Genomic DNA, 24372 nt, shown 5'->3' with positions numbered 1-24372 from the left:
CATCACTTTGAACTGTAATAATTATCTACTATTAATCAATTCACACATTTTAATTTTGTTATGCAAGTTGGTAACACTGCTGATTTAATTTTCTAATATTTATCTAGAGATTTTGTTTCCATGCTCATATATTATATAGTAAATGGGTCTATAATTTTCTTTCCTTATACTCTTCTTTACCTTATCTGATTTGGGAGTTCAGTTATCATTTAATCTTATAAGTAGCTGAGAAAGTGTTGATGTTTTTCTTTTTGATAACATGTTTAAAGATTTGAGTGACTTCATTAGAAGCTGGCAAACTTTACAAAACTGCTGTTTTATTCTCCAACCATTTTAAAAGAAAGTATGTTTTGAACTAGAGTGAGGTGCATGATTTTTAAACTGCTCTGTATCAATTTATATCTTTATCAAGAATGTGAAATATTTACCAATTTGATAAAAAAATTTATATTAATTTTTATTGTATGTTTAATTACTAAATCAAGTTGACAAAAATTTCAAATACCTATTAAACTTTTCTGTGTCCAATTGGCAGTTCTTAAATAAACTGCCTGTTTCCTTCTTTAGTTTATTTTTTATCTTGTTCTTTTAAGACCTTGGTATATAAAAAATTAATATAGTGTATATATAATTTGTGCTGCAAGTCTTTTTCTTTATATGTACTTATTTACATACTTACATAATTAAATATTTATATTTTCATAAGAAAATTTACAGTTAACCTATCTTTCTCATTTCTGGAATCTAGGCTTTCAGACTACTCAGAAATGAGGTTTTTTTTCCAAACTACTAAAATTTGTCTTTGTTTTTCTTTGTGTAATTTTATAAATGTACATCTTATCTAACAGAATGTTTGCTCTAAGTGATCCAGGAATACAAGTATAATTTCCAAATCAGTAGATGACCACCAAGATTATTTACTAAATAAGCCAGAATCTTATACAATTCAAAATGTCACCTTTTGAATGAAAATTTAAAAATCACAAATGTCCTAGTGATCAGTATAAAAATATTATAAAACAGAATCACTGAATACTATGATCTTTATAAAGATTAAAAAAATAGGATACTTGTATAATCTCAAAGTATCAACCTACAGATTAGCAATTACAAGGAAAAACTATATACTGTACTTGATCAATGAAAACATTGGATGGTTGCCACCAAACATTACAAGAATTAGACTACCTGACCTTGTGTACTTTCTGATGTAATACATGACAAAGTGTGTTATCACTTATGGAACATTCTTGCCAAAAATTTATAATTGTAAATTAATAAAATATTTAAAGCTTAGTTCCAGTTCATAGAAAATACAGGAGATTTAACCCCTACTATGAGAAAACAATAAAGTCTAAAATATGAGGTCTTTTACAAAACCAGTATAGACTGTATTAAAAAAAGCCACATATAATAATTAGAGCCAGTCTGTTTGCATAGGCCTGTAATCTAGTTACTCAGAAAACTGAGGCATGAAAACGGCAAGTTCAATGCTTATGTGGGCAACAGAGCAAGTTTACTGCAGTTTAGGTACTCAAAATAAAGTTATGGGGGGAAAAAAAAAAGGACTTGGAATATAGTTCAGTGGCAGAGTGCTTATCTAGCACACACTCGGCACACACTAGGTCCTGAGTTTAGTTCCCAGTATCAAAGACAACAAATCACAAAATTATTATGAAGGAAAAAAAGGTATAGGATTGTTTTAGCATAAGAGCCAAAAGAGCTGGGTGTAGAAGTTCACGGGGATTCAAAGCAAGCCTGGACTATAATAGAGACACCTTGTTGCAAAGTGGGGGAAGGGGAATTAGATGAAAAAAAAAAAAAAATACAATGTTCAAGAAACTAGACTATACCCTGAAAAGAAAGTACGTTAGAGACATATTTAGGACAAATAAAAAAATAAAACTGGTCAAAACTGAATATAGATAACATATTAGATGATGTTAGAAAACTAAGATTTTTAGAAGCAAATTATTATAATGGGTATTATTTAATAAAACAAAAACACTTTCTTCTTGGCAGATGTTGGTGAGGGGCTCACAGATCATGGCCAACTTTTTTGCATATTTAAAAATTTTAATATGAAGTTGAAAAAAAATTTTATATGTTACCTTTCTCACATTTGAAACAGCCCCATTTTTATATTCTTTTCTGTTCTACTAACTTAGTCATTAATTCTTTGTTAGATTAAGTTTTCTTCTTTTATTTAGGATAATGTAAATATCTGGCAAGAGCTAATCTCTAAGTAATGTTTTTAGTTTCGCAAGTGTCTGAACATTCCAAGAAGTGACTCATTATTGAGCAGGGCCTTATAATTCTCTTTAGATTTCTTTTCAAAACTAGGAATCTGTTTTGCTAAAACAAACAAACAAACAATCACAACATTATTTCAGTACTTAAGTTTATAAATTGATGGTCTTTTTGAGACAGGGTCTCCCTGTAGTCCCAGCTGTCCTGGAACTCACTATGTAGACCACCAGGCTGGCCTTGAACTCACAGAGATCCACCTGCCTCTGCCTCCCGAGTTCTGGGATTAAAGGCGTGTGCTACCACGCCGGCTATATCTCTAAGTATATGGGCTGTTTATATTTTTTATTTTATTAAAAAAAATTTTAAATTTATTATTATTTTATGTGTACACGTGTATTGCCTTCATGTAGGTAAGTGGACCCGTGTCATTCAATGCCCGCGGAGGTCAGAGAGGCTGTCGGATCCCCTGGGACTGGAGCTACAGACGTGTGTGGGTGCTGGGATTTGAACCCAGGTTTTCTGTAAGAACAACCAGTGTTCTTAACTGATGAGCAGACCAGCCCCAGCTGTTTATATTTTTAAAAGTGCCCTTTGGCATCTGTCAACTGATTACATTTAAAATTAAATATATTTGTGTGACAGACTATATTAATCCATAGTAAATATTAAGAAGTTACATATATACCACATAAGTATGCTCATCACTTACATTAAATTCAATACATATTCCAATGTGTGACTTGCCTATAAGTTTCTCTTCAAATAAGTGTGTAAAACGGTTTCAAGGTAATATTTTATCTAGTTTTGGGAAGCTAGAAATTGGCTGTTTTGATAGATGACTAAGTTAAAAGTTTTAAGGTAGACTCCTTTCAAATGAATAAAGTTTTGTTCTACACACAATAAAGTAAGAACATATATATGGAAACTAATGACAATTTGGTATTACTATGGGAGACAAAACTTAGGTGTTTGCTTTATTTATTATAATTTTCTGCTTTTTAAATATTTTCCCCCAAATTAATACTACTAAGCTATCTATCTACAAAATACACATCTCAAGGCAATAAAATCCTTCAACTTATCATAGTACCTAACAATATTATGATATTGAGAACTGATAATGAACTAAAACTAGTAATCCAATTCCAGAAAATTTTGCATTTAAATCCATTAATTTTCTTTAATTGTACAATAACTTACTAAAAGTTTTTCACAGTATAGACTTCACTAATTAAAACCTAGTTTCTCTTTGGATTAGCGGTACTGTAAGAGGAAAGCTCAGAAGAGTTTGTAAGTTTGTAACAAAATATAATTAGTTATATAATAACCTAATCAAAGACACAAAATGGCAATGCTCCTTTTTCCACTTCAATGATAAATTACCAAAAGAAAATATAATGTGTTTTAAAATGATTTAAGCTACATAGTCAAAAATTTTTGACAAGTAGATAACAATATATAGTATTTTAGCTTGTGTTTTAAAAACCATTTTTAAAGTGAGCTTTTTTGGAATTTGGAATTACAGTTATTTAGGAATATTCAAGAGTTAATATAGTTATTTAGGTAATCAACAACTTTCTTACCTTGCTGCATCTGTGGATGTGTTGTGTAACTTGAAGGATGGGAATATGGCATGTATCCTGCAGGGCTTTGTGGGGCATATGGACTAGGCACGGGGCTATTTTGTTGTGGCATAAATCTGTTCCCAGAGCTTGTCTGTGGTGGCACAAACCGGCTAAAACCCAAAAACCCAATAAAGAATATCAGGAAAAGAAATAACAAGCTATTCTTTGAAATTTAACTGTGACAAAATTCTCTGAACTCAAATTTGTATATCATAAAAATATATGCAAATATAAAAATTTGAAAAATGGTTAACACATAAATCATCCATAATTCATAATTAAGAGTCATGTCAAGCAGTTAAAAATTCACTTATTTTAGGTACGTAAAACCACCATCCTGTTAAGGGATACAAGGCTATGTTTCCTAAAAATAATTTCTGTTTTACGAATCTTCTTATTTATAATCAAACACACTAATAGTTTTTTTTTTTTTTGTGGTGGTGCTGAGAATCAAATTCAGGGTTTTGTATATGCTAGGTAATCACTCTACCACTGGACTACATTACCACCCAAAATATATTTATCAACCTCGCCTGTCTATATGAAACTTGGTTAATATGGTAGCTAGTTTAATCAATATATACTTCCACATGCAACATATTTAGGTGAATGTTCATGAGGATTTACTAAGCATGGAACTACTTGGTTATATATTATTCATTATTAAATGTATATACTCTGTATTCAGAAGCATATTCACTATAGAACACAATACTTATATTTTATATATTATAATATATATACGCTCTATATAAAAAAAAATATACTATAGAAAACAAAACAAAAAAAACACACACACACACACACACACACACACACACACACACACACACACACACACGTTACCTGGAGGGGCTATGTGAGATAGTAGTTTGTTGATAATTGGAAGATGCAGGACTACTGTGCATGGAATTCTGAGAAAGTTTATACTGAGACATCATCATTCCTATGCAACAGATAAAAATATTAAATATTATTTTCTTCTTACAATAAAGGTTATTATTTAACTCAATCATTCTTATACAAATATCACTTAACTCATTCTTATACAAATATTACTTAATTCAGTCACTATTACACAAACATTTGAAAGTTCCTTTTTTTTCAGCAGTGTTTCTGTTTCTGAAAAGCAAAACATAGTAACTAGAAAATTAAATTTCAAGCACAATCAATTTTATAGTAACATTATTTTTAGCTGGGTGTGGTGACATATGCCTTTAATCCCAGTACTTGGGAGGCAGAGGCAGGCGGATCTTTCTGAGATCAAGTCCAGCCTGTCTGTGTAGCAAGTTCCATGCCAGCCTGGGCTACAGGGAGACCCTGTTTCAAAACAACCAATCAACCAACCAACCAACCAACCCAAAACCAACCAAGCAAAAACATTATTTTTCATATATCTAGTCTGCGACTGGAAATGGAGGTGACAGTAATGTTTTTTTGTAGTGCTGGTAATCCAGTCCAGTGCCTCATGCATAGTAGGTCTGCTACTGAGTTACATCTTCAAACATGATTTTTCTTTTCCAATTTAACCTATATATTCCAAGTTCTATTATTTAGTCATAGCACTGAAAAGATGTTTTAAGTCACTTTATTTAGCTTTTGATCATGTACTGCACACTTACTTTTAATATAGGCCTCTGAGTAGTTATTATTATTATAATATGGAATTATTTAATCATATATTTCTACTGGGCTTGGAAATTTAATTTCATAAAGCTAATTGTTGCATTGTGGTTTGGATCTAGGTTTTAATAGTTATTTATGGGCCCAAAGATTGAGTTTCTACAAATTCCATCTAAACCTCTATAACAAAGCATGATGTTCCTATTTCTTCTTCCAACATAACTTTTTGTTAATTAGTAGGGATTAAATGAATACTTTACTGATAATGAAAATATGAGGGCAAGTTTCAGACTCTGATACTTCTTTTCAATTGGACATTGCTTCTCAATTGCTGCACAAAAGGTGTTTGTTATACATAAGAAACAGAAAAATGCAGTTATTTACATCAGAAATAAAATTCTGTGAAAAACTTTGAATTTTCTTATATGACTTACAAGCCTCAAATTATATTCCTAAATTTCACTTCTTGCCATTGACATGAAAAGTGCCTTTCATCAGAATATTCAGACAGAAGTTATATATGTTCATTTGCCAGGGATACGACAGAAGAAACTATGGTTCTTAAGTCAGTAGCAGAATGAAATTATGGCTCAAGACCACCTCAAAGACTACCACTAATGATGTATCTTATAAATGCAGATGGTCCATATTTCAAAAATGTAAATGTCAATATTTTCTAACTAAAATTCAGAACAAAATTGTTACACAACTTAGCTTTTAAATGACTTTTAAATACCGTTTAAATGACTTTAAATATTGTTTTATTGTTGCTGATTGTCTTCTTTTTTGGTTTTAAAGTGGGAAAGTAATATGAGATAGGAGTTAAAATTTTTCTCCCTCTCAATAATCATCACTGGGGAAAGTTGAAATTATTAGTTTGAAACCAATGCTTTTTTAAATAAGGGGGCAAATAAAACCTGAACAGTTTCTGATTAAAGTTCCAAAGTACTATTATTATATGACTTGCATATATTAAATTTTCTCCACGTGTGACTTACATCTATAATTAGCAATAAAAAAATTACTGTTTTAGGCTGGGGAGATGGCTCAGTTGATAAAGTACCTGCTCTGTCTGTCCCACAAACATGAGGATGAGTTTGGAAACCCAGAACCCACATAAAAGCCCATACTTACAACTCCAGCACTGAGAGGAGTGTGGTAGAGGAAGAGGGGAATGGAGACAGGTGGGTCTCTGAAGCTCACTGGCCAACCAGCCTAGCCTAATCAATAAGCTTCAGGTTCAGTGAGCCTTTCTCAAAATACAGGTGGAGAGCAATCATGAAAGATACCAGACATAGACTGCAGGCCTCCACATACATACATACACTTGTGAACCCACACATACATACCCACACTAACAAATACATCATCTATGACACACACACATTAATCTTTAAAAATGTTAAGCATTATCACATGGAAAATGTTTCTTAAAACATGAGTTAATAAATTAGTTTTAAAATTTTACTTTATCTTTTTACAAAACAGGATATATAGTAATTAAACATTTTAAACTAAATATAAAATAAAACATGAAATATGTAACTTAGATAGGAGAATGCTCTAAAACTTTCAAAGAAAAGATTTATTTTTATTTTAGGTATATTTTAGCAGCATGTATGTATGTGCACCATGTGTATGCAGTGCCCAAAAGGTCAGAAGAGGGTGCAACATCTCTTGGAACTGGAGTTACAGATGGATGTGAGGCTCCATGTGGGAACTGAACTTGGGTTGTTTGCAAAAGCAGCAAATGCTCTTAACTGTCTCCAGTCTCTAAAACCTTTTTAAAAATTATCGATTTATTTATAGTTATTTTTACTTTATGGGTGTTTTGCCTGCTTGTATGTAAGTGCACCACATGTATGCAATGCAAAGAAGGTCAGAAGGCAGCATCAGATCCCCTGGAATAGGAGTTACTGAGAGTTATTAGCTGCCATGTGGGTACTAGGAACTGAACCTAGGTACTCTTCAAGAGCAGCAAGTGCTCTTAACCACTGAGCCATCGCTCCAGTTCCACCAAAACTTTTTAGTACAGTAATTTACTATCCAAATTAAATACTCCAAAATACATGATACAAAAAATGTAGGATTAATATCCTTTATTTCATTTATCCAAAATTATACTTATATTCTCCTAAACTTAACAAGTCTATTAGCCTTTCTTTTAAAGATTTATTTAGTTTTATTTTATATTTCTTTTTGGTCTTTTTGAGACAGGGTCTCCCTGTAGTCCCAGCTGGCCTGGAACTCACTATGCAGATCAGGCTGGCCTTGAACTCACAGAGAATCTGCCTATCTCTGCCTTCCAAGTGCTGGGATTAAAGGCATGCATGACCACACCCGGCTATAAAGATTCATTATTTTTAAAAATTATGTGCAAGCATGTACTTTGTGTGGAGGTATGTATGAGTACAGCTGTTCACAAAGGCCAGTAGAGGTGTTAGGTATCATGGAGCTAGAGTTATTAGGATCTCCTGAAGAACAGCCTGCTCTTAAATGTTGAGCCATTCTCCAGCCCTAGTCCTTCTAATCAACTAACTTTATATTCTCTTTAAATCTGATCTTTTTCCAAAAACCGTAACATTAACTTCCTTTCATCATTCCTATTGGTTCTGGTAAATCCCCAGCCCTACTCTGTATGTCTATCTTCAAGTTGCTGAAAGGTAAGTTGGGCACAAGTATTTCCATCATTGTGTTTTGAGGAATGGATAGGAACTATGAAAATGCTTTAAAAATAATACAATTCATACAGAAAAATACAAAATCAACAAGCAATATTATTTAAAAAACATGCACACATAAAAAAGAACTAAGAAACAGAATGGGGAGCTGCATGGAGATATTCCCAAAAAATAAACCAGAATGAATCGGGTGACATTCTTCCTAAAGAAAATTTTTTTTTGATTTATTTATTTTTATTTTATATGTGTGAGTGTTTTACTTGAATGTGTATAATGGCACATGTGTTGTGCAATGCAGAAGCCAGATGAGGATGTTGGATCCCCTGGAACTGGAGTTACATGATTTTGGCCACCATGTGGGTGCTGGGAACCGAACCCAGATACTCTGCAAGAGCAGCTGGTACTCTTAACCACTTAGGCACTTCTCCGGCCCCTGGTGATATTCTTAAATGCAGTCAACCAATTAACTAATCTGAAGATACCAGAATTATTTAAACTATTCCCTTTCTATTTTAATCCTAAGAGCCAAGGAAGGATTTGGATTTGCTAAATACACTAAGTAACAAAGAAAACAATACTTCTAATCTAAAGGTACTACATAAAAAAATTATATCTGTGATGGATATTATATTTTTATGATTTTTACAATACTCAGAATAAATAAAAATTTCCTTACTAATACTATAAATCAATCATTTCATTGCTAAGGTAACAGAAGTATTAAATCAATTACTAGATAACTGTGAACATAATCATTACTAAAATACTTAGAATAATTACTTATATATGTAACACATGCCCAAAAAGTCTTACAAATATTTTCATTATTACTGAAAGACTTCTTTCAAATCACCTGTTTTTCTAAATAAAAAAATTCTAAAGCTTATTGAATAAATAAATACATTTTAAGAAACCTTAAAAACAAAACATAACAAAACCTCTCAAAGCTTTGTTTAATTCCCAAGGAATTTAATTACATATTAAAACACAAGAACATTATTAAGTTTCTTTCTTGGTCTTGACTTGATTTAAGATATAAACAGGCATTTGCAGGTGATAGGCCAACTTGTTAAAGACACTTAAATTTACTTATGTGGAAAAACAAGTTCTGATATAGGACCATAAAAATGTGCTGTAAAATTTGATTAGTAAGAACCTCACCAAGAACCTCACCACTTTGTACGTATCTGTTCTGCATGCTTTTCTCCCTGAAAACGTTAGGACTCCTTGCCAGGACGGCCTGCAACAAGACTGGTATATCGCCTTCTGGATCATCACTGCCAAGGTTATCTTTCAACTCTGAAAATTACGATTGACATATTAAGAAGACTTTTAGAATAAAAATGTATGACTTGAGTAGGTCCAAGGCGTGGATTTTCAAAAGATGCCATTCCCAGAACAAATGAAATTATAAAAAAATTAAGAGGATTTTTTTGGGGACAATTCCCCCGTACATACTTTATTTTACCTAGGGGCTGGGGTGATATTTAAGAATGTGCACAACAATTTTAAAAAAGAAAATAAACAGAGTTTATTATAAACTACTAAAAAATGGAACGAGAAAGAAGTGATAATAATGTCAAGTTGATATTCAGACTTGGAATATATTTTCCTTATGTCTAAATATCAGTGTGACTTTCATGAAATTGTTCTTTCAGTGAAATAGTGTTGCACCATAGATTAAGAAGACATAGATCATACAAAATTTCCATCTTATACTTTTTTTCAAATAAAGCCATGGTGCAAGGTGGAACCAAACAAGTGATTAAATACAGTAGTTAACTCTTAACAAACACAAAATTAGCAAATTAAATCAGATATCCCTCTTTAGAAACAATCTTTTTAATTTTACATTTTAAGTATCACTGTTCTATACTCATTGGATCCAACTGTAAAGATTTAAAAGATGACGCCCAACAGCAAGTCTCAATAAATTTTGGGGAACAATCTTTTTTTTTTTTTTTTGAGACAGGATCTCCGTATAGCCCCAGCTGGTGAGGAACTCGCTATGTAGACCAGGCTGACCTGGATCTCACAGAGATCTGCCTGCCTCTGCCTTTGGGATTAAAGATGTACGACACCACACCCAGCTCTGGGAACAATTTTAAAGATGGTCCCATAAAATAAATTCTAATTGTATACATGCTATTTCCTCCTTAAATATTCAGAAAAAAATTGCTGAGTATGCATAGGCATAAGCAATTGTACGATATCTACACATGGGTACTTTTAGTGATAAAATATGAACATTCTACTTCTTTCTGATTGTAAGCAACCATTTCTTAGTTTCTTGACCAGAAAAGTCATTTTTAGTAATGTTCCAACTTCACTTCTCTAAATACTGAATCCTTTTTATTTTTTGGACTTTTAAAGACAGGGTCTCCCTGTAGCCCTAGCTGTCCTGGAACTCACTATGTAGACTAGGCTGGCCTTGAACACACAGAGATCCGCCTGCCTCTGCCTCTCGAGTGCTGGGATTAAAGGCGTGTGCCACCATGCCCGGCTATGAATCTTTTAAAAAAATATATTTTATTTATTATTTTTATTTTATGTGTACGAGTATATTGCCTGCATGTATGTAAGTGCACCCATGTTGTGCAGTGCTGTGGAGGTCAGAAGAGGGCTTCAGATTTCCCTGAACTGGAGTTAAGGATGGTTCGTAGCTGCCATGTGGGTGCTGGGAATTGAACCTGGGTCCTCTACAAGAGCAGTCAGTGCTCTTAACTGCTGAGCCATCTCTCCAGCCCCTAAATAATGAATCTTTAAATTTAAAAAATTAATAAAGAATGGAAGGTTATATTGATACTCTTTATAGTAGGTCATAAGAGTGACAGATTTCAAATTTTTATTTTCATATACATGTTTGTGTGTACATGTATGCATGCATGTGCATGTCACAGTACACACGTGGAGATCAGAGACAACTTTGTGCAGTTGGTTCTCTCTTTCCACTTTTCCATGGGTTCCTGGAATCAAACCTAGATCACCAGGTTTGTGCAGCAAGTATTACCTGCTGAGTCAACTTACTGGCCCCAGAATTTACTTTTTAAATACATTTTTGTATTGTTAAACTTGGAAGTGCATATTGCTTTTGCAGTGACAAACACACCTAAAGAAGTATACTCATTTAATTTACTGTATGAAAATACAAGTTCAAATGCTACAGTAAATTCTAAGAAAAAGATTTAGCTCTCTTTCCATGGAGCTAGCTTTGGGTTCTTGTTATATATCTTCTGTAAAAAATGTTAAGTAGACTCCAAAAATTTTAATTACTATAGCAGTATTACAAAAAGGGGAGATAAATTTTATGAGCAAATTTAAACCACTGTGCAGATGATTTCAAGGCCATTTCAACATAGTTGAAAAGATCTTCATAGACTTACATGGGTTAAAAATACTGCCATAAAGCAACTATGACCTATTTAAGTCTCATCAAAATAAGGTTATATTTTTCACTTGGATACTGACATTAAAACAAACTAAGTATGAACTGGCATGTGGCTCACACATACAATTCTGAAGCAGGATGATGGTGAGTCTGAGGCCAATCCTGGGGTACATAGTGAGTACCAGGATAGCTTGGGTTACAGGGTAAGACTCTCTCTGAAAAAAACCAAAAGCAGGTTGGGAATATAACTTAGCAGAATGCATACCTAGTATACATCAAGCCCTGGGTTCAATCCCCAGCAATATAATAAACTGAGCACGGTGGCATACACATGTAATCCCAGACTCAGGAGGTAGAGACAGGAGGATGAGCAGTTCCAGGTTATCACCAACTACACCGGAGCTCAAGGCCAGCTTGGGATACATGAAACTGTTTCATAGAAGCAAAACAAAACGAAACAAAACACAAAACCCCCATAAACACTGATTTATTATATTGCACCCGATTTTAAAAAATAAAAGAATACTGATTTTCTTAGTAAGATCAAAACTTTATACTTTTAGACGTAAAACTGATTTTACTTACATGTGATCTGTTGATACCTGGTTGAGGCTATGGACAAGCTGTGAAACCAAACTGTCATCCCTACAGGCCAAAAGGCAGTTCACCTCTTCTGCTATTCGTGCATTAAAGAGAAGGCTCTTTGTAGTTGTAGCAGGTAAAGGAGATGGAAGAGGCAGCTGGTTCAGGACTATGTAGAATAAAATCAGGTTATCAGAAACTGAATGCAAGAAGTCTCTTTAGTGTTTACATAAATTTTAGGACTAAAAATAAGTTTTAAGTATCCAGGTGACAAATGATCAAAAAGCATTACTCCTCACAACAAATTTTAACCCAAGAAGTCATCTTTCTCAAAATGTCCCAGGCCATTACAGATTATACAACTAAGAATGAAATATAGTTCCTTTATATTCATGCTTAATTCTAATTTCTTTTTTTTTTTTTAATTAAACTCTACGGGGTAAGATTAGAAGCTAAGTAACTTTTAGGATACCCATTTATTAATTTTATTTTTTCTTGTTTACAAGATTGATCAGATCAAAAGTACTATAAAATTTTTAAAAAAGCTAAATAATAATACCTGGCTTTATTTTACTGGTATGTAATATAGTTTTAAAAAAGCTTTATATATACATATGTATGTGTATCACCAGCCCACGGTACCAGAACATTCAGAAGTCTAGCATTCCTAAAGAAGAATAAAGAATTCTGGTCTAAGTTATAAATGCTCAAAGTTCTTGTGCCTAACCTCTGAAGTGCAGCAAGGTTAGCCCCTGGCAGACTTTGCTTTAGTCAACATTAAAAAAAAAAAAAAAAGAAAAAGAAAAAGAAGCTAAAAGTTCTCTCTCCTCCTTTTCATTCTATTCTAAATAGCACACAGAAGAACACTGAATGCTTGGCAGAGGCTCAAATTCCACTATTTAATGTCACTACATCTAAAGGAATTTGTTTGTCTAAAGGTTAAGAAATCCAACTAAAATAACAGGTGTCATGTTTTTTGATTAATTTCTAATTACCTCTATAGTATAATTATTATGTTGCTTGCCGGAATAGGCAATGACATGTTTCTCATTAATAAAACCACAGAAAACAAATATTAATTCATAGGGTTTACTTGGAAGAGAAATGTTAATATGAACTATATCAAAGGTAAAAGGAAGAAAAACCAAAGGGAGATTCTGATAGTCTATATAATTTTCTATCCCTACACACTGTGTCTGTCTTACCCACAACAGATAACAAAAACTGTAGTTTTGAAGTTTTCCTACACAGTGATGATAATCCTACCGTCTATTTTCTTGCTAATTCAGACTTTGTAAACTAATTGTATTAGCTTCTTAATCTCAAAGCTGTAGCCTGTTTCCTATTTTACTCTAATAAAACCAACAGAAAATTTATGAAAACAAAATCCAGGGAGGGACACTGAACACAGATTAAAACAGTTCTTGATGTTACTTGTTACTTTTTCATAGCTTAAAAAAAATTTTTTTAATTATTTTTATTATTTTATGTGTATGAGTGTATTGCCTGCATGTATGTGAGTGCACCTGTGTCCTGCAATGCCGTGGATGTCAGAAGATGGCTTCAGATTCTCCTGGAACTGGAGTTAAGGATGGTTTGTAGCCTCCATGTGGGTGTTGGGAATCGAACTCGGGTCCTCTGCAAGAGCAGTTAGTGCTCTTAACTGCTGAGCCATCTCTCCAGCTCCTTCACAGCTTTTTTTTTTTTATGAAGCTCCATATCTTGCATAATGTTATAGAAAAAAAGTATATAATTTCCTTGCTTTTATCCTTTCATCTAGCTCTGTTCTCGTATATTTAGGATGGGGTGACACAGGGACAGACAATGGGGTAGATTCTGCATTATTACCTAAGAACAAGGAATAGTTGTAAGTGCTTACCAAAAGAATGAATCCCTAATAATTTGTGCTACATTAACTAAATCTCCAAGCATTTACAAAAATATTTAAGTTACTCAATAAAGTAGGCCACTCATATCTATGACAAACTCCAACAGATTACTCAACATGATGCTCAAAATTAGCATCACTAGAATTTGGTAAGCTGGGCTGTCAAATTTTCTTATTTGAAGGGCAGTTTCAATGACCATTTTTATAAATGCTTTTTAAAGTGTCCTTATTAGTTCTTGTTTACAAGAACTTTAGTTTTGGTACCTCCTAATGCTTTGTGTCATTTTTCTTTAATCCTTATTTTTTCATTTATCCCTTACATTACCGTTTCTTTATGAGCCCACAGAAGGAAATAGAAATTAAAGTCAAATATGATTAGCTGGCAGCATTAATTTTGCTACATCCATGTGTGCCAATCTAATATCTTAAATATCTTTCTCTTATTTATGCAATTAAAGGTAATTTTGGTAATAGTGTCTCTAAAAATGAATGTTAACAAACAACAAAACTTATATTAGATAAATTAACCAAACTTACGGTCCGTGAGACTAGCAATCCCCGCAAGAGTAGTTATGGGGACATGGGGCATATCCCCATTCATCCTGAAGTTCTGGAATGGTGTTGCCTATAAAAGTACTTAGTTCAGGTGCCAGCTGTCATTACTTCCCATTTCCCAAACTCTGCAAGATATATACAAAAAAACCCCATCATTATTTGTAGAACTATGTCAAATATATTGTTATTAGAGAGATATTTAATCTTTTTAAGAAAATAAAAATTTTTGCTTTTATTTATTCAACCCATTTAACAACAAATCATCCATATATACTACTAACTATATATCAAATGGTACAAAATACTTTGCATACATTAATATTCAGGCATCACAACAATCAGGTAAAGTAGGTACTTAATTTTCTGCATCTTATTAATAAGGAAATTAATTTACAGGGAGTTTAAGGTAAGCAGTGAAGCCAGAATTACAAGTCACACAGTCTTGCTTTACAGTTTCTTAGCCATTTAAGAAGGACTGCAAGAGAGGGTAGTCATACAAACCTGACAAGCACTATCATTTCTTTCCAAAAAAAAAAAAAAAATTTTTTTTTGAGACAGGGTTTCCCTGTAGCCCCAACTGGCCTGGAACTTGCTATGCAGACCAGGCTGGCCTTGAACATAGACCCGCCCCAAGGCGTGCACCACCACACCGGGCTTTCTTTCCAAATTTCAAACACATTAAAATTTTAATTAAATATCTGGCTTCAATTCTCCTGTCTAGATAGGTCTGTTAATACTCTTTTACATAAACTTTACTCTCCTGTCTCATCAGATTCTCCTGGGTTCACCTTGTTTTTCCCATGGGTATATACATCTCCTTCAGATATTCTCCTTATCTAGAAAGACTATCCTTCCTTTAGTCTAAATCCTTTAATTCTTTTTTTTTTAAATTTCTACTTGTATTTTATTTGCATGAGTGTTTTGCTTGCATGTATGTTAAGTGAATCACATGAATATAGTGCCCAAGGAGGCTAGAGCTGGATCCCCTGGAACTACAGTTATGGTTGTTAGCTGACATGAGAGTGCTGGGAACAAAACCTGGGTCCTCTGCAAGAGCAGTCAATGTTCTGAGAGATGGCTGAGTCATCTCTCCAATCCCCCAAACCTGTAATTCTTCAAGATAAATTCACTCCAAAGCCATTTACCTTAGGTAATACTCTGAAATTATGACATTTATTGCCCACTACTCTCCTGGTAAATCCTTATATATTCCTTTGAGGCATCTTTGATTCCTTCCTTCTACAGTTTTTTAAAATACAGCCTACTATTTAGCCACGCTGGCCTCAAACTCGCGGTCCTTTTTCCTCATCCTCCCAAGTGCTATGATTATAGGCATGTGCCACCATGAAGTGGCTAGTCTCTTTTATGAGTGTTATGCCTGCATGTGTTAAGTGCATCTGTGTCGTGCAGTGCCCTTGGAGGATAGAAGACGGCATCGGATCCTCTGGAACTGGAGTTAATGATGGCTGTTAGCCACCATGTGGGTGCTGGGATTCGAATCCAGGTCTTCTGCAAGGACAGCCTGTGCTCCTAACTGCTGAGTCATCTCTCCAACTTCCATGTCTCATTTCATTCTTGCAAGGTTGTTTAATTATTAAGCTACTTTAGTACATGTTATATCAACTAGAGCAAAGGACTAAGCTAGAAAACTAAATTGTGTAGTTTTAATTTTATTACTTTTATTGGTATTTTTTTTTTAATGTCGTGAATGGAAATCTGGGGCTCAGGCAAGCCTCTATCACGGAGCTTTATCTCCCAGAAATTGTTTCTAGGTTGTTTTTTGAGACAGGGACTTCCTGTAGCCCAAGCAGGCCTGGAACCTGCTAGGTAGCCCCGGCTGGCCTGGATCTCACAGATATCCATCTGCCTCTGCCTTCTGAGTGCTGGGATTAAGGGTGTGTGCTACCATGCATGGCCAAGCTAGTTTATTACTTTTTAAGAGAATCTTTAAGTTTTTGAGTTGTAAACTTCAAAATAGTCAAATGATAACATCAGTGTTAAGGCCCATTGTGTCAAGTCAGTGTCCCCAGATGTTCCCCAATGCAAGTCTACCCACCATGGTCTAGTCAGCCTATCTAGATAGAGTCCCTTGGAAGATCAGCTCTTTCTCACCTAGCAGTAATCAGTTGCTAATAATTTCTTCAGCTAAGATTGGGGTCTGCTGTTCATTTCCCCAGTTCTATGCTGGGTTTTTGTTTGCCTGAGTTTGTATGGGACTTGTGTATACTGACACCATTACTGTAGGTTCATATGAGCAGGGTTCCAGGAGCTTGCAGGCTTCTGTTTCCATATGGTCATGCACCTCCTCCCTGGCTCTTAAAATCTTTCCACCCCTCTCTTCTGCAATGGACCCTAAGCCTAGGTGAGTTAAGTCTAATATAGGAGTCCTGTCCAAGGACCAGCATTCTCTATGCTTTGGCCATTGTGACCTTTTGTGTTTCTAGTCCTCTGTTGCATGAGGCAAATTCATTAATGAGAATTGAGATATTCATTAGTGTCCTCTTTACCCCTTGTTCTATGTTCTGTGAGCCTTAGGTGTATAGACTGCATTGTAGATGTGCCACTTAGGCTGGGGCAAATCACAGACAATGTCTATGTGTGACCAGTTATGGTACTCTGTCTGGAAGCTTCTTTGGTGAGTGGTGACTGGGATATTCATTTGTAAATATAAGGATATATATTTTGTACATAGTAAGAAATTACATTAGTCTAGGGATGTGACAGGCTTGGGGTTTTCTCTAAGATCTATGACCACTCCAGCCATGTGTATGTGGTTATGTTTACAGTACCACACTTGAATTTCCTCCCACTGAGTGGGCTTTTAGTCATACTCAATAGCTGTTGATTACCCCCAAGATAAAAGTGCCACTACTGTAACAATCTCCTACACTGTGCCGGCCATTGATGTGGTTAATTGGTCTTGAAGCTGGTGCTGGACTGTCAATTGATATTTTCCCTTGGCATTTTCATAGTGCTCTCCAAAGCTACGAGCTAGCCTTCAGGGGAAGTTGTTTCAGGTCAGTTTCAACTCTATTGCTACAAATCCTGTGTCCAAAGTGTGTTCTGTCTTTAGCAGTAGCGTCTTACCTTCAAGTTCTGGGAGGCAATCAAGGGCTGTGGCAATAGCCTGTGTAGTTTTGGGAATCTCTTGGCCACCCTGGCCAATAACTCATGGAAGGTTTCTCCTGTCTGGCACTTTCTTGTTAGGTAGCCTTTAGCTATACACATGGACTCTTGTAGAAATAGCATATGTGCAATTTGTCATTAGGTTGTTGCACTAATATGATTCCCTCTATTTTTTTAAAACTGGTTAGGCATTATTTATCTCTCCTCTCTGTCTCCTCCTGCCTAACCCTTATATCTTAACCCAGCTTTGGAAATAAAAAAAAGTAAGCAAGATGACTTAGCAGGTAAAGGTGCTGCTGGCTAAGCCTGATGACCTAAGACAGATCACTGCAACCCACATGGTGGGATAGAAATGACTATCCTAAGTTGTTCTCTGATCTGAACATGTATGGCCACAGCACACATGCACCACCCACCCAGCCAAATAATAAAAATAATTTTTAAAATACAATAATTTGAGAGCTGGAGAGATGGTTCAGTGGTTAAGAGCACTTGATGTTCTTGCAGAGGGCCCAGATTTGATTCCTAGCACCCACATGGTGGCTAACACTACTATCCCTAGCTAATGTTCCAGGGGATCTGACACCCTCTTCTGACTTCTGCAGGCACTGTATGACACCGGTGCACTTACATACAGGCAGGCAATACACTCAGACACAAAAAAATAAAAATAAATACAATAATTCTTAAAATATAGACAAACAATACTGAGAATTCCTTTGCCACATTTTTACTATAAACATAAGCTAGAGCTGGGCATGGTGGTGCATACCTTTAATCCCAGCACTCTGGAAGTAGAGGCAGGTGGATCTCTGTGAGTTCAAGAACAGCCTGGTCTACATAGTGAGTTCCAGGCCAGCTGGGGCTCTAGGGAGACCCTGACTCAAAAAAGGCCTAAATAAATAAATAAGTAAATAAACAAAGCTAGCAAAGTTATGTAAAATATAGATGTATGGTTTAGTAGTTACACAATTAGCATCCACAGAACCATCAAACAGAAGGACAGCACCTAATTCCCTCTAGAGATAATGGCTAGCTATCTTTTTTGGTAATCATTTCTCATTTACCCCTTTATAGTTTCGTTAAACCTTTACATGCATATATTTACTAATAGGCAGCTATGACAGACAGACAGACAGACAGACAGACAGACAGACACACACACACACACACACACACACACACACACACACACACAAAACACTCCTCCCATTCCTTGTTGGATAACTGACATAAAATTTTTCAATAGGCCTGAAGAAGCCTATTGAAAGAAATGGCACCGGAAATAGGAAAGATGTAATTACTATTGTCCATCTTCTAGCCCTTTTGCTCCAATGTGGACTTTCCTCTTTAATTTGATTCTCTAACAATCACTAAATTTAATTCAATACTACATATTTAGCATCAGTATATTTAAATATTTTATTATTTTTATTTTATGTGTATAAGTATATTGCCAGCATTTAGGTAAGTGCACCCATGTTGTGCAATGCCCGCAGAGGACAGAAGAGGCCATCGGATCCCCTGGAGTTACGGTAAGTTGTTAGCTGCCATGTGGGTGCTGGGATTCGAACCTGGGTCCTCTGCAAGAACAGCTAGTGTTCTTAACTGCTGAGCCATCTCTCCAGCCCAGCATCAGTATATTTAAATATTTAAAACCTGACAGAGGTCACTAAAAAGTAATGAGTTTGTTGTAGCTTTATGCTAATAGGAAAATTCCAACTTACCCTTAGTAATCACTGGAAAGTAAACAATGGATGCAAATTATTCATAGAACATCGTAAAAATATCTTGTTACTCTTATATAGCTCATTTTTGCACATATAAATATGGAGACCAGGCTGGCCTGGGACTTACAGAAATCTTCCTGTCTCTGCCTCCTGAGCATAGGGATTAAAGGCATGCAACACCATGTCTGGTGCTAAAGGTTCTATTGTGGGCTAGCTGACTTTATGATATTTCCCTAAGTAACGTGTAAAATAGATCCAATCTCGGGCTAGGGATTTCAGCCTAAAAAACCTAGGAAGTTACCACATATTAACTGGAATAATAATAAACCCAAATATTTTTCTTAGCAGTGTAACAAAGCACCCACATACTTTAATGTCAACTCAAATCAGAGTAAAAGGGGGGAAGGGTACAATCATATTTACTTAGATGGCAATGCTTTAACTATATATTTACTAGATATACCTCGTTGCTTAACTATGTTAATTATCACGTTCAAGAGTCTGAAGAACAGAGGATTTGGCAGAAAAGGACTTAGGATCTTTCTAGCTCTGTACTGGATGTTTATTCTCCCTGACTTTGTGAAAGGACATTGGTTTCCATGAAACTGAATGAAATGGTAATCAAATAGTAAACAACATTTTAATGAGTGTTTATGAACTGTCACTTTATTTTTTCGGTCTTTTTGAGACAGGGTCTCCCTGTAGCCCCAGCTGGCCTGAAACTCACTATGTAGACTAGGCGAACTCACAGAGATCCACCTGCCTCTGCCTCCCAAGTGTTGGGATAAAAGGCACGTGCTACCAGCCTGGCAATGAACTGTCACATTTGCTTTACAAATGGAATGGTGACAGATTAGGGGATCATAAAATAAATTTAGCAGGCTAAAATCAACATTAAGAGAGATGGAAGGATTACAACATAAGGGTATATTTCACAGTGCTTAGTGAGTCTAGACAAATTATCATTAGGCATAGCAGTATAGCAGCTGAACACTGCAGAGTTGAAGAAATTAAAGTAGCTAAACTCAAGTGATGACAATGAAATAATGTATACAAAATCAGGCACAGAGATACGTGCCTGGAAACCTAGAACTTGGGAAGCAAAGGCAAAAGGATCAGGAGGAGTTTAAGGCCATTCTCAGCTACATCATAAGTTGAGGCCAGCTTGGGTTTACATAAGACTCTATCTCAAAAAGGGGGCAGGGGAAGCATACTACCTGGTACCTAATAAGTGATCCAGAAAGTAAACACCTCACTACTGCATGGAAAACAGATTTGGGAGAAAAGAGGGAAAAAAGGTAAATTAAGAAAAGGACATTTTAATTCTTATTTTAAAATATTTTTATTTATTTTTATTTTATGTGTATGCACTCATACATGCATTGCCTGCATGTATGTGAGTGCACACATATTGTGCAATGCCGTGGAGGTCAGAAGAGGGTTTCGGATTCCCCTGAAACTGGAGGTAAGGACGGTTCATAGCCACCATGTGGGTGCTGGGAATTGAACCTGGGTCCTCTGCAAGAGTAGTCAGTGCTCTTAACCACTAAGCCATCTCTCCAGCCCCTTAATTCTTATTTTAAAGAGATCTATTATAAACTGTTATTTGATAAGGCTATTATTTTACTGCATTCTTACGAATGTAATTATAGTTTTAGGCATGCCCACTTAAAATTACTTAAATGATAAGGTACCAGAGACAAGTAATGCTAATTAAAAAAAATAGAAAAAAGCCTATTATAATACTAAGAATTAAATCAACAAAACATACTAAGAAATAATTTATTAACAAATTTTAAGAAAAGCTTGAATTTAATTTAAAAACTGCTTAATTATGGGAAGATATGACATAGTAAATCCTCAATTAAGCACATTACAATGAGTCTGAAGAGAATGTCTAAGCACTTGCCAAGTTTTGTTTTCTTTTCTTAAGATTCTGGAATAAGGTGGGAGGGGAAAAAAGATTCTGGAATAAAAGACCAGTTAACATTTTTAAGGAGAACTTTGCATTTATAGCAAAGCCTAAAGAGTGAATGCAATATTGCCTCAACAATTTCACTTTTTAAAAATATTCTCAATAGGGTTGGGGAGATAGCTCAGGCTATAAAGTGCTTGTAGCACAAGCAACCTGAATTTTATCCCTGCATTCATCGAAAAAGCCTAGTATGGTGCTGCATGCTTGTAATCCCAGTGTCAAGGAGGTGGGAATGGATGGATTCCTGGGCCAGCCAACCTAGAATACATGGGAGAGCTCTAAGCCAATGAGAAGAGAAAGATGGGTGGTGCAATGCCTCTAGCTTACACATATACCCACACCCATACATACATGCACCCACACTCATATGCACACACATATACAAAATATCCTGAAGAACTGATCACATGCATGTTGAAAACACAGATAGACAAATTATAACAATATTGTATCATATTTTAGTGAAAAATGGACAGAAAAGATAACTGATATTTATTGAGCAGGGACTATGTAATACAACTGGTTTTAAACACATCAGTGTACTTTCACTTAATCTTCATAAGACAGATACTAATCTAAATTTATTTGAGGAATCTTATATTCAGAGAAGGTAAGAAATTTGCCCAAGGTCATATAGCAGGAGTCAAGCCCAGACTCAGGGACATTTTGAATAACTAAATGATTTTGGGGGTGATTTATTTTTATTTTATGTGTACAGGTGTTTTGCCTACATGTATGTAAGTGTACCATGTGAGCACAATGCCTGTGGAGGTCAAAAGAGGGTAGCAGATTCCTTAGAATTGGAGCTATGAATAGTTGTTAGTCACCATATGGGTGCTGGGAACTGAACCTGGGTCCTCTGCAAGAGCAGCCAGTGCTTTTAATGGCTGAGCCAGCTCTCCAAATCCCATTTTGCATCACTAAAATGTATAACAGTATTATTAGTTTATGAAAAGATGAATATAAACCAATAATGTGGTATAATCAATATATTCACAATACATAGTCAAAGAAGGAAGAAAATGGGCTGTGTAGGTTTGAATACAAGTTCTTCCACTTTGCAACCATGAACACATTCTATACCTCAATTCCTCATCTCTGAATAAGAGGCAGACAATTATTTTTAATTTTTTGTGAGGATGAGTTAATACATGTAAAGTACTTTAAGTTTCAATAAATGTGCACTGCTATTTATTATACACTTGTGTATTTTGCTTGTTATGTATGTTATCTATTTTAAATATATATAGATATACCTCAATTTTTCTTCTAATATTGTTGAAAAGTCAAGTCTGAATATGCTATTCAGTAAATAAGGCCACGTGACTATAAATATACTATGACTTTATGTAATTAGATTCATCATAACTTTATTACTTGGTTCACATCTCTATACTACTTCAAATAGTCTTAGTTTCTTCTTAATCCAATCTATAAGGGATTAAGCAAAAAACTTGGAAGACTAAATAGACTTAGATATAAGATTGTAATGAGTATATAAACATCCTGGCACTTTTAATGTGACATTTAAAACTTTTCTTCTTAATAGGTTTTGTTTATCTGTCTATTTGAGATAGGGTCTCACTATATACAAGCTGGTCCTGAATTCAAAATGTAGCCCATGCTGGCCTTGAACTCATGCTACTCCTGCTCAGTCTTCTAAATGCCAGAATCATTGGGATGTCCACAGTACTTGGTAATATGATGACATTTAACAAATAAATCATAGAAAACACAAACCTCTTATTTCTTCCACTTTCAATACAACAAAGTAGGGCCAAATATACAACAACTATAAGGTACTGAATTTGGTAACTTTCCCTGAAAAAATTATTCAATCTGTCTTAGTAACTTAATAACTGAAATTCCTTTTAGGGGGGGGGTCTTTTTGAGACAGGGTCTCCCTGTAGCCCCAACTGGCCTTGAACTCACAGAGATCTGCCTGTCTCTGCATCCCAAGTGCTGGGATCAAAGGCATGCGTCACCATGCATGGCTGTGAAATTCCTTTTAAATCCACATTGTTCTCTAGAAAACTCTGCAAAAAGCTTTTCTTAAAATTAAAAAAAGAACATTTATTTATGTATGTAAGAGTTTTGTCTGCATGTATGTATGTATACCATTTGTGTGCCTGGTGCCTGCAGAGTCCAGAAGAGGCCATTGATTCCCTGGAACCGGAGTTACAGACAGTTGTAAGCCACCGTATGGGTGCTAGGGATAGGTCTGAACCTGCATCTTCTGCCAAGAGTACTGCATGAGCTTAACCACTGAATCTCTCTAGCCTCTGTTTCATCTTTCCTTAGCATAACCACATTGTTATTCGCTTACTAGGTATGATGCTTAATATTAAAATAGTTTAACATGCCAAACATGATTTGATTAACAGTTCACCAAAACCCATACAAGTATTCCTTGAGGTACACATGCTGTCCAATGTGACAAATGTTTCTGCATTATTTGGTTCTTAATGATGAAGTATTCGATAATCCCTATCACACACATTATGCTAGGCAAGTAAAGTACTTCAATTAAGATGGTAACGGTTTCTGTCTGTCAAAATTAGTGTGGTTAAAAGAATTAAAGAAGGTAACATATTACAGGAGGAAATAAAGAATGATAAAATTAAAACCTGAACCAATTATACCATGACTATTCCCTATTTTAGTACCTCCACAAATTTGTACCATTTTACTAAAAATAAAAAGGGAATTCCTAAATCTTAAATAAATTTAAATTTTAAATATTATAAATTAAATGTTAACTGAAAGTATTAGTGTGTACAAGTTTATCTTTTTAAAAATACATTTTACACAAATGAGTTTAAGCAACCCCCAAAAATCTTTATTACACCTTAAAATATATTGTACCTAACAATGATTCACATAGTATGTATTTATTCTGAATGTTTTGAGAATTTCCTTTTTTGTAGAATGTATCTATACTGCTTGAAC

At 34.9% G+C, this 24372-nt stretch overlaps 1 protein-coding gene across 3 annotated transcripts in view; it reads right to left on the bottom strand.

Annotated features, from left to right (window-relative positions):
- Nipbl (NIPBL cohesin loading factor) overlaps positions 1 to 24372 on the bottom strand; it is a 185678-nt gene that overhangs the window by 95507 nt on the left and 65799 nt on the right. For 2 of the 3 annotated variants that reach the window (XM_017800336.2, XM_029567776.1), the window contains exons 2-6: positions 14575 to 14717; positions 12153 to 12318; positions 9341 to 9480; positions 4722 to 4821; positions 3834 to 3985 (exon numbers count right to left, since the gene is read on the bottom strand). In XM_017800336.2, coding sequence (XP_017655825.2) covers positions 3834 to 3985; positions 4722 to 4821; positions 9341 to 9480; positions 12153 to 12318; positions 14575 to 14638 — 622 coding nt within the window. In that variant the 5' untranslated portion in view covers positions 14639 to 14717. The remainder of the gene's footprint in view (positions 1 to 3833; positions 3986 to 4721; positions 4822 to 9340; positions 9481 to 12152; positions 12319 to 14574; positions 14718 to 24372) is intronic. The other variant, XM_029567775.1, reaches the window with a different exon arrangement.

This window comes from Nannospalax galili, unplaced genomic scaffold (genome assembly GCF_000622305.1).
Source record: "Nannospalax galili isolate Female #2095 unplaced genomic scaffold, S.galili_v1.0 scaffold139, whole genome shotgun sequence".
In the NCBI taxonomy this organism is placed as follows: Eukaryota; Metazoa; Chordata; class Mammalia; order Rodentia; family Spalacidae; genus Nannospalax; species Nannospalax galili.
Note: the sequence above shows the minus strand (reverse complement) of the source record. Positions and strands in the feature narration are given on the sequence as shown.